At 38.1% G+C, this 11,702-nt stretch overlaps 1 protein-coding gene across 2 annotated transcripts in view; it reads right to left on the bottom strand.

Annotated features, from left to right (window-relative positions):
* Positions 1 to 11,702, bottom strand: part of ttc13 (tetratricopeptide repeat domain 13) — a 38,414-nt gene that overhangs the window by 5,558 nt on the left and 21,154 nt on the right. Inside the window, exons 16-22 of one of the 2 annotated variants that reach the window (XM_041805187.1) lie at positions 11,577 to 11,660; positions 11,115 to 11,199; positions 10,056 to 10,165; positions 9,825 to 9,960; positions 5,678 to 5,757; positions 4,034 to 4,112; positions 12 to 91 (exon numbers count right to left, since the gene is read on the bottom strand). In XM_041805187.1, coding sequence (XP_041661121.1) covers positions 12 to 91; positions 4,034 to 4,112; positions 5,678 to 5,757; positions 9,825 to 9,960; positions 10,056 to 10,165; positions 11,115 to 11,199; positions 11,577 to 11,660 — 654 coding nt within the window. The remainder of the gene's footprint in view (positions 1 to 11; positions 92 to 4,033; positions 4,113 to 5,677; positions 5,758 to 9,824; positions 9,961 to 10,055; positions 10,166 to 11,114; positions 11,200 to 11,576; positions 11,661 to 11,702) is intronic. The other variant, XM_041805188.1, reaches the window with a different exon arrangement.

The following is an 11,702-nucleotide window of genomic DNA, read 5'->3' as shown; positions in this document are numbered from 1 at the left end:
TGTCTGCCTACCTTTTTAGATTCATCCAACCTTTTGCTGTTTTACTGAAGCTGTCTGGACTGGGTGTGGTCATGGCTTCAAAATCCACGAGCTAAAATAAAAACAAACAAGTTTAGAGAAGTGTTTTTATTTCCATCATAATTATTCCTGTAAATGCTTCAGGTACTGATCTTTATTCCCATTTATGTCTCTCAAAATATTACTGCCAATCAACAATCCAGATATCCATTAGATTGTACTTGTGGCACTTTTACATTTGTCACGACTGTTTAGTATGAAGCATAGCTGCGAGAGCTAATTCCAATATGTTCCAAAAAAGTTGGGACAGGAGCATGTTTACATTACTTTTTCTTCTAACAACAATTTTTTAAGCATCTGGGGACTGAAGACACTAACTGTTGAAAATTTCAAATGGGATTCTTTCCCTTCTTGCCTGTCATACATCCTTAGTTCCTTAACAGTGCAATCATATATTTTCTATTCAAAACATTCTAATTGAGTTATATAGACATAGACTGAAAAGAATTTCCAAAAATCTGTTTTTGTTCACCCTTTATACAATGTCCCCTGTTTTTTTATTTTAGAGTTGTAGTTTGGATTTACTCTGAAGTACTGTTCAGATGACTTCATGTAGTCTGAGAGAAAATAAATAAGTCCATGAAGGATGCATTGAGTTACCGAATGAGAATAGACCTGCAGCCAGTCATCCTGGCTGCAGGATGCAGAAGAGACATAAATCACTGAAGAAGAGAGCTGTGTACCTAGACAATTTTATGAGTGATCAGAAAGATGCAGACACCAGAATGGTGCTATATGCCATTAACCTTGCCAAGACTAACAAAAGAGTTGCCAAATAACTGATGAAACGGATGCTCCTCTTTTGTTACTGTATAATTAAATGTAGCATGTTTGGCTCCTGATGCACAAAGGTCACACAGGCTAAGACAGGTTTGTGCCAATCAGTGCAGTTAGTGAAAGATTGGTCCATATGCCTTCCAGCGTTATGACAAAACAAGCATTTTATTTTAAATAAATGCTTTTACTTTGAAATTCTCTCCAGGAGTTAACAAGCATGAACGCTTGTTAACTTGTTTCACACTGAATTTATGCTCACGTTGTCACTCATGACATACAAACTGAAATTTTTTATTCACTGTTCACATGAACATTTTGTACATTCGGGCATGACACCACAAGCTGTGCATTAAAGGAAGGGTGTGTGCTCCATTTACCACACATTACCAAACAAGCAGTAACCGTTTACTTCTGATTCATTTCTTTTTATGACCATGGGAAGCTAAAACCATAATCATAAATAAAACTCAATTAACCACTCAGGGCTACTTCGGAGTCCTGTGGTACACACTGGCACTAGACAGAGGGATGCATGACACCTGTACTGTTTGGAAAAACCAGCAGCACCACATGAACTACAGGATGTGATTCACCGCTACTGCAAAGACCAGGGAGGGGACAGATCTGTGTTTTTACCTGACATAGCTGGTTGTGTATTTAGGGGATATTATTTTGTTACTTCAAAGAGAGCTTGTCAGCTAAAGCAAATCTTTTCTATCTGCTTACTGTCCAATTAAACTTGAGAAATATAGTCTGATCATAGATGGCTCTATCTCTCGTCTTCATACACTGTCACTGTTGCGATGCAATCATATTTCCTATACCTGACACATTCTGGGTGTAAAAGCTACATCCAGTCCTAACTCAAACAGAGCGAGGTAGTAAACAACAGAAATGTCCATGGCATAGGTGTGCCTGTGAGTTTTGAGAGAAAAAAAAGTATTCAACCCACTGGATGTTTTACCTTTTTAGTGCTTTTATAAATCAGTCATGGTCAATATAATTGGGCTTTTTTTTTTTTTTACAAAATATATTTACAAAAACCCTCCTTAATGTCAAAGTGAAAACAGATTTCTAAAAAGTAAAGTCAAACAGAAGTACCTAATGTAAAAGAAGTGATTGCATAAACATTCACCCCTATAAAGTGACCTAATTCAGCAGCGGTCCAGCCAGTTGGAACTAGTAGTCTCACAATTAGTGAAATGGGGATCACCTGAGTGCAGTGAATGTGTTTCAAGTGATTGTAGCATGAAGACACTTGTGTCTGGAAGGTCAGGTCGGTATTCCTGGCTACCATTACACCACAAAGACAAAAGAACACTCAATATCCCTCAGAGTTCAATTAAATTCATTATCAAGAAATGGAAGAATATGGTACATTTGTAAATCTGCCTAGCTCAGGCCGTCCTCACAAACTGAGTGACCATGCAAGAATGAAACTAGTGAGAGAGGCCACCATGACTCCTATACTACTCTGAAGAAGTCACGAGCTTCAGCAGCTGAGATGGGAGAGACTCTACATACAACTACTGTTGGCTGGGTTCTTCACCAGTCAAAGCTTTATGGGAGAGTGGTAAAGAGAAAGCCACTGTTGAAGAAAACTCATTAAATCTCCGCTAGAGTTTGCCAAAAGGCATGTGGGAGACTCCATGATTAAGTGGAAGAAAGTTCTTTGGTCTGATGAGACAAAAATGGTGCTTTTCAGCCATCAGACAAGACACCTTACAGTGCACATCACCAAAAAAACACCAACCCCTCTATGAAGCTTGGTGGTAGCAGCATCATGCTGTGGGAATGCTTCTTGGAAGCTGACCCTGGAAGGCTTGTAAAGGTAGAGGGTAAAATGAATGCAGCAAAATATGGGAAAATCCTTGAAAAAGGTCACCTCCTTAACTCCCTCTCTTACAGTGAGAGGCTGCTGCTTTGGCCAGAAGACTGTCATTATCTTCTACACAGATTTTTCAAAACTTAACTTTACTGCTAGATGTTCTTTCCAATCTACCCCCCTTACTGGTAGATAAATGTCTTATAGCGAGCCATCCTAAACATAAATTTCTCTCTTCAGTTGACTATTAAGCTTTTCTGTTTATCCAGTATATAAAGGTATCTGTCAAGGCCTTTGTGCTCACTTCAGCTTAAACCAACATTCCTGGTCCAAAAAGCCAACCTCAGCTGTAGCTCTCACAGACAGCAGGTTTCAAATGTTGGATCAGGTGTCTGTGCTGCTTTGTTTCCTACAGGTGTGGTTTTGTTTCGTGAACAATATGTCTGCTTGGCAGGTATAACATCGGCTGGTGTTTCAGCCAAATTTCCTCTAGACTTTTTTATCGGAATGAATGACACATTTTGTATTTTGGGCTCAACAATGACAAAGTCTGCCTCTTATGTCATGAGCATCATCTCTCTTTAGACACACAAATAAAAGGACCGAAACCAAAACTGGGCTTCTACTGTGTTATTTTGTAAAACACACTACTGTTCTGTTCAGAAATAAAGTACATAAGATTGCAGGTTGTTAAGAAATTCATACCCAATCACTTAGACACTGTTCCTTCAACTATAAAGCTGCTTATTCAGGTTTGACAGCTGTTTAAGGAAAGAGCCATGTGTTTTTACTATATTTGGTATCTGGCAGCAGGAAAGGATGCAATATCACAGTTGTAACACTGTCCTAAAGTTATAAGGGTGAGACCTTTACTTTTTTGCCACCATATGGTACAAATGTCAAATGAATGGTAATTTAAATCAAGGTTTAAGAAGGATTTCAAGGCCTATCTAACATTAAACATGGCAGAAAATGATACATACCCTAGGGATACACTTGTCTAAATCCACTGTCTTGATTCAACTACTTCATCTGAAATTTCCTTTTCTGTCTTTTCAAAGTTCCATCCCCACAAAACCAGCTCTCCTAGAGATGGTATTGTTAATCTTGCGATGAAGCCTCTACATCCCAGTTCTACTGGACAAACCCTCCATCCCCTGTGTTAAGCTTCTGCCCCACATCTAAGCTTTTCCTTTCACACATTTCCTCCACAGAGTCCTCCTAAGAAAATGTCAGCTCTATAAATTAAACTATCTGCTGACTCACAGACCATAACAGTGTAACAGTGACTTAGACACACAAGAACAAGTGGTGAGACAACGGTTAGATTTGTGTAAAATGATCCATGTTTACCTTTCCTTTTGGGATCCTTCCGATGACCTCTTTCCCACTGGCCATCAGCGCTCCCATTACGACTGAATAAGCCACCACACTGAAGAGAGGCACAACAAGAAATCACTTTCGGAAACACCAGTATTATAACCTGACATAGATAGACTGCTTCATATATCCTTTGATTTTAAATATTTTTCACATTCATCTGGAAAAAATCCCATACAAAGCATTTGGGAAGGGCAGGACTTTAAAAATGAAATCGTTGGAAGGTGATTGGACAAACATAATGTTTGTGACTTTCATTTTGGGTCAATAAGAGCAATGACACAGAATGAGGTAGTAGACATGTACAGCTATACAGGCTAGTGCTACTGTAGTGCTTGTTGGTGGTTAACATTCATGCCAAAGCCGACCGGGACACATGCAAAACATCTTTACTAAGAGAAGCTGTGGCTCTTTGGTTAAGGTCTAGTTAAACTGCTGCTTTTCTACAGCTACATCCAAGCTAGGTAGCTAAATAGCTACATGAGTTGCATAGCTCTGCTTTGCTTTAGCTGTGTTAGCTACATAGCTCTGTTAGCTACGAAGCTTCATTATCTACTAAGCCTACAGACAGAGCTATGTAAGCTATGCTTGCTTCGTTAGAATGTGTTCATGGAGGACAAACTTTTTACCTGTAAACAGACTGTTTACCCGGCTCTATCATATGCTGTGTAATCAGGTTTCGCAGGTCAGAATGAAATTTTATTTCAAATGTATGGGGTGGTTTATGCCAACCTATGTTTCAAACGTGTTTGCATGGACAGCAATGTCTCCTGGACCCTTAAAGATTTTCTTTACGTCCTGACTTGTGGACTTTTTACTGGGAGTGTAACGTCACCACCCAAACACCCAGAAAATATGCTTAATAAGAAGAGAACCACTGCAGACTTTTCTTCTGGATTATTAGAGATAATTCAGACAAAATATTTTATTCAAGTTAGGCCTATACATTATCTTTTAAGAAAATATTAATTATTTCCCCCTTTGTTACTATGAGCAGTATGCCTTTCTTCAGTATTTATTCAGAGAACCTTTCTAAAATGCATGATGGAAATTCAAAAATAACTAAATTCTAGTTTTCAGTGTCCAGGAGATTGAATTATGTTGCTGTGGTATCAAAACTGATATCTGTATAGTTTTATTTTGGCTGATATATTGAAATCTAAAATTCTGGTTAAAATTGTACCTGCACAGCCCAGGTAGTCAGGTGCCAGTCAGTTGCAAGAGCATTGGTAGAAAAGTAAAGATACAATCTGCCCTGCATTGCTGGGTGAACGTGAATATGCCCTGGGCAAACCGTGTTCTTTGCTCCCAATAAAGTCACAGTAAAGTCATTTACAGTTTGCAGCGGATATGTCCTTCTAAGTTCTTGTAATGTGACAGCTTTAATACTACTTCATGTTCTGTCTACTCCCAGAAAAGCCTTTCTTGTCACGTCTTGCCATTAACGTCTTTGCTTAGGGCTATCCACCTCACAAAGCAAGAAAAATGTCAGTCAAATGCTTCGTAATTACTCCTGTCTTTATAAAGCACAAATGAGAACCTGAACTTTTCTTATACATTGTTTATGGTTAAAACATTCATCGTTAGGCCTGCAGGCTGTTCTGGCAGAGATCTTACCTTGATCCCCTGGAAAGTGGCATGAGATTACAGAAGTAATACACCAAGGAGAGGATTAGGTTACACACGGCATCTGCATCCTGAAATAACATTAAAAACATCCTGGGTAAGAACTTGAGACATAAATGCACACAAAGCAAGACTTTATGTCAGATTTTTTTTCACTTTGCTTCTTAAGATTTTCTTTATAGTCAGTATTTATATGACATGAAGTCTGCGCACAGAAATAACAGAGAAAAGGGGAAGAATCCAAAAAGGCTTATTCACCATGTCTCAGACATCTGTATCAGATTGAGTCAACAACTTGTCACGCTGTTGCATTAAAAGTTCATTATTCATACTGAAAGACGCCGACAGCACCCAGCTGGGAAACACATTCTGCTTTAATCCTGATGTATTTGTGAAATATTTATTTTCCCAAGAGAGATCATTAAATTCTATCCATAGCTCAAAAAAACAAAAATCTGCTGTGTTTCTTCAGCAGAATGAAAGAAAGAAAGTAGCGGACCAAATGAAAATGACAGACGACAGACGCACAAACGATGCCGAGATGGAAATTCACTGTCTCAACATGCATCAACTGTGCCAGGTTGACATTTTTCTGCTTCTGTTTCATGTATTCAGTGTCATTATCTCATACTGCCACAACCTCATTCCCATGGATCAGTTAACTTAATGAAATAAACATGTTTGCAATAAATACAACAGTAACTTTGTCTGCAACTGACATTTTTTTTCCATTAATTTATGAATTATTCAAAAAAGGTCATAAAACATTCACTCTCTCTTATTCCCAGAAGCCAAGTTGTCGCATTTAATTGTCTTACTTTTTCTAATCACTGGCTCAAATCTAAATAAAGTCACCAGAACTAGAATTAGCACAAAGTATAGCTAAAAACCCTTACATTTAATAAGCCTGAAACTATTTTTGCCAGTGATTGTTACTGACATTTTATACCCTCTGTAACCCCTGCAAATGTAATAACTGTCCACAAACGTACACCGCGTTCCACATTATTACGCAAATGATATTTTTCTCTGATTTTCCTAAATATTAATGCAAATGACAGAATATTTTTCAAGTCATCAGCCATTAGAGCATAATTCAAATGTTTTTGAACAAACTTCATAATGACAAAAATTATTTTTTAAAAATAAAACCTCAAAATGCACTGTTCCACATTATTAAGCACAACAGCTTTTAAAAACATTTTATAGATTGTAAAGAACTGAAAATGGTCATTTGTAGAAATTGCAGCATCAGGGGGTCATATTTACTGAAATCAAAACTATTTCAATCAAAAACATCTCAACAGGACAACTTCCATGTTAACATAGGAGCCCTTCTTTGATATCACCTTCACTATTCTTGCATCCATTGAACTTGTGAGTTTTTGGAGAGTTTCTGCTAGAATGTTTTTTGCAGGATATCAGAATATCCTCCTAGAGCTGCTGTTTTGATGTGAACTGCCTCCCACCCTCATAGATCTTTAGCTTGAGGATGCTCCAAAGGTTCTCAGTAGGGTTGAGGTCAGGGGAGGAGGGGGGCCACACCATGAGTTTCTCTCCTTTTATGCTCATAGCAGCCAATGACACAGAGGTATTCTTTGCAGCATGAGATGGTGCATTGTCATGCTTGAAGAAAATTTTGCTACAGAGGGCACGATTCTTTTTTTGTACCATGGAAGAAAGTGGTCAGTCAGAAACTCTATATACTTTGCCGAGGTCATTTTCACACCTTCAGGGACCCTAAAGGGGCCTATCAGCTCTCTCCTCATGATTCCGGCCCAAACATGACTCCGCCCCCTCCTTGTTGATGTCCTGGCCTCATTGGGACATGGTGGCCATCCACCAACCATCCACTACTCCTCCATCTGGACCATCCAGGGTTGCACGGCACTCATCAGTCAACAAGACTGTTTGAAAATAAGTCTTCATGTATTTCTGGGCCCACTGCAACCGTTTCTGCTTGTGAGCATTGGTTAGGGGTGGCTGAATAGTAGGTTTATACACGACTGCAAGCCTCTGGAGGATCCTACACCTTGAGGTTGGTGGAACTCCAGAGGCACCAGCAGCTTCAAATACTTGTTTGCTGCTTTGTAATGGCATTTTAGCATCTGCTCTCTTAATCTGATGAATTTGTCCATCAGAAACCTTCCTCATTATGTCTTTATCTGCACAAACCCGTCTGTGCTCTGAATCAGCCACAGATTTCTTCACAGTACGATGATCATGCTTAATTTTTCCTGAAATATCGAACGTTTTCATTCCTTGTCCAAGGCATTACACTATTTGACACTTTTCAGCAGCAGAGAGATCCTTTTTCTTTCCCATACTGCTGAAACCTGTAGCCTGCTTAATAATGTGGAACATGTGGAAAAGTGCATTTTGAGTTTTTTTTTTTTTTTTTTTAATTATAGTTATCGTTATGAAGTTTGTTCAAAAACATTTGAATTATACTCTAACTGTTGATGACTTGAAAAATATTGACTGTCATTTGCATTTATATTTAGAAAATCAGAGAAAAACGTCATTTACATAATAATGTGGAACGCGGTGTAATAGCTGTTACCTACTACAAGTAGTATAACTACTGTATTACTTTTGCAAACATTTTTACGTTTGTAGGAAAGTAAAAATCACTGTATTTCAAATTGTATTAACCTCCCACAAATGTAATGTGTACATGAAAAATGAAAGCCTTTTTACAACTGTCTGCAGGCTCAAGTCAGCTAAAGCTCATAACAAGCAATGACAAGTTTTTGTTCGCCATGAAACAAGAAGGGTTTTACACAGTCTTTCCTTTGTCTACTTGACATCATTGTAAATGAGGGCTTGCCCTCAATGATTTTCGAGTCTAAATAGATTATATATATATATATTTGTAGAGCCATGAATCTTAGCACAACACTTTTAAATGGGAAAAGGAGAGGATTTATGTCAATTTTGGAAAATTCTGAAGACCCTGTAAAGTGAAAATAAATGTATTTATTTTTGTTGTATCTAAGTCACTGTGTTTAAAAAATGCTACAATCTGAATGGAGAAAAGCACTCATGCTATTAGTCTGCCCCCTCACCTTGTGACCAAAGCACAGCTGCCTGGCTCTGTGTCAGAGAAGATACAAAGTCCGTTTCCTGGCTCAAATCTCTGTTATGATACTTTAAATGATCCATAGACCACTGTGGCTGAAATATTTGACAAATTTACCTCACAATTAACAAAAGCACAGCATTTAATAGGCTGTTAACTTTCAATAAAGGCAGTGAGATCAGCAAACAGCAGACTGTACTGAGATGAACTGCTCTGTGATTTTATATTGGAGTGTAAGAGGGGCGGGGTCATTCCACACTGTGGGATGATGACATCATCCCATTCTGCCCCGCCCCGCCCAGCCAGGAAAGAGGTGGAAAACTTTTTGTAGGCCTAAATCTAAAATTCTGTTACATGTAGATCTCAGTGTTTTCACGTTTAGTGTTAAGACATAAATTTTGGATTTCACTTTACAGGGTCTTTAAGCTCTCAGATGTGGGTTCGTCTGATTCAAATATAAGTATTTTACAGTTCAGAGATAGCAGACAAAAAATACCTTTTACTGTGAACAAAATTCCCAGGACAAGGTTGTGCTGGCTCTCCCTATCAAAGCAAATTACCATGTCTTAACACTAGAACCGCCATCGTAAAATTCACCCAAGGTTGTTCTCTATTTGTGTCTAACTTCATATTTATATAATTTTAAAAACTGTCAGTAATTGACTTTTCCTTAATTATTTGTTGTGTAGCACCTGGTGTCCCAATACAATGTTTGCATAATTCCATACTTCATTAATGGCCATTTACATTTAGAACAACCATGTCGGTAAAATTTACCACAACAAACATTGATTTTCCCTGTGTTTTATTTCACATTGGACATTAGAATGGAAAAACTCCTTCAACATGCTGCTGCACTGCAAAATCAGAAGTCATAGATCAACTTTCAACATCGATACCACAGGAAAGAAGAGATTTGATCGTGAAATGTCCATAGATTTGCTCGTACTTTTCCCATCATACTTTTCTTGAGATGGAAAAAGATGCTTCTGCTTGCTATCTATGGGATTACACTGAAAAAATGGGTTCTTGGAGAATTTAAAAAGTAAATCTTACCCCAAGTTCAGTAGAGAGCATCAGTGTTTTTCCTTTGGCAGTGAGATCTTTGTAAATGGACTCTATCTCTGACTGATACTGCTGCGTCCGCTCTTCAGTCGTCTGTGTCTCAACTGAGAATAGCATGTTGCCCACTCTAACAGACAGAAAACGGTGCAAAATATGAGATTCTGAGTCACTGAATATGCTTTATATGACAGTTCACTTCGTCATGTTTCTCAGGCGTCATACCTGTCTCCTGTGATGGTGATAGTGAAACCGTCGTACTCTTTCCCAGGATCCTTCATGCTCGGCACCTTGGAGTTGACTGTGAAGCCATCTCTGGTTTTACTGTTGAACTGCTTCATGAAACAAACACAATAACACACAAAGAAAAGCATCCTGGAGTTTTACTGCTGAGATGTTTCAAGACAAAATACAACCACAAAGAACCAAAAAAGTCACAGTGCTTTTACAGTTAAACAACTTTTAAAAAAAAGTAGAGCTGTCAGCATTACTGCATTATTGACTATTTTAAACCATTGTACAGTGCCTATAAAAAGTATTCACCCCTTTGATGTTTTATCTTCTTATTTTGTATATTAATCATGGTCAATGTAATTCAGCTTTATTTGAACAAAAAATGACATAAATAAACCTTTCAATGTCAAAGTGAAAACAGATTTCTACAAAGTAATTTCAAGTAAATAAAAATATGTAAGGTATAATAATAGATTGCATAAATATTCACCCCCTTTAAAGAGGCTGACCTAATTACAGCCCCCATCCTCTGGAACTCCCTTCTTAAAAACATCCACAATGTTCCATCCCTGGACACTTTTAAAAAACTTCTCAAGCATCATCTGTTCACCACAGCTTATAGTCACTTCTAAACCTGCCCCCTACATACACTCAACTTACTGTTTGTCTTTTGTGTTGTGTCTTGTTTTCCATTTTTCTGTAAAGTGACCTTGGGTCTCATGAAAGGCGCTATATAAGTCCAAGCTATTATTATTCTTATTACCCAGTGCCTGGTAGGTCCAGTCACTGGTTAATCAATATTCATGGCTACCATTACACCATGAAGACAAAAGAACACTAAGCAACTGTGAAACATATCCATTCAAATGGACATATTCATTCTATCTGGCATGTCAGGTAAATTGAAAGCCTTCCTCCAGCAGAATTTTAATACTGTGCATTTAACATGGCACACTTTGTCTTAAAACAGAGAAGCCTGTATATATTCCCTGAACCAAAGAGGCTGTTTACTTATGCGTAAGCTAGCATCTCCTTTCTTTTCGTCCTTACCTTCATTATTGGAAGCAGGTCTTCGACTTTATTCACATTTTCAAGAGCCTGCCGGACCTCGAGGAGCCCTCTTGGATTGTACGCCCTGAGAGAGAGAAAACAAATTAGGAAAAGCAGCAAAAAAAAGAAAAAAATATTCATATCATGTTCACACAAATCAGACAAGCCTGGGGGAAAAATAATTTCCATAACTCTGCTTTGATGGCAGAATAAAGTAGTAAAGTGTATTATCATAACTGCTTTCTGACTGTTTAAGCAGATGTTAGCCATTAACAGCTGTCAGAGGGTTAAAGTTGGGCTAACTTGTGTTAGCACTTAGAGCTGCTGCTGAGATTTTCAATGGATGAGGAGTACTGGTGTAAGAAAAATGAATGAATTTCAGCAGAAGAGACAGAGTAGAATATTCTGATATGTTAAAGTTGAAAGACAGACAGAGTTGAATGAAATTTTGGTGAGATTTACCCGTGATACACTAGTATTCTGTCTTTGATGAAGTCGAGGATGTTGTCAAAGTAGGCCAGGTATCTGATGTTGATAATCTGTCCCCTGAAGAAACAGAGAAGACTTTAAAGTACTGTCAAAATCTAT

Source organism: Cheilinus undulatus, linkage group 14 (assembly GCF_018320785.1).
Source record: "Cheilinus undulatus linkage group 14, ASM1832078v1, whole genome shotgun sequence".
NCBI lineage: Eukaryota > Metazoa > Chordata > Actinopteri > Labriformes > Labridae > Cheilinus > Cheilinus undulatus.
The sequence above is the reverse complement of the archived record's forward strand: the minus strand, read 5'-3'. Positions and strand labels throughout refer to the sequence as shown.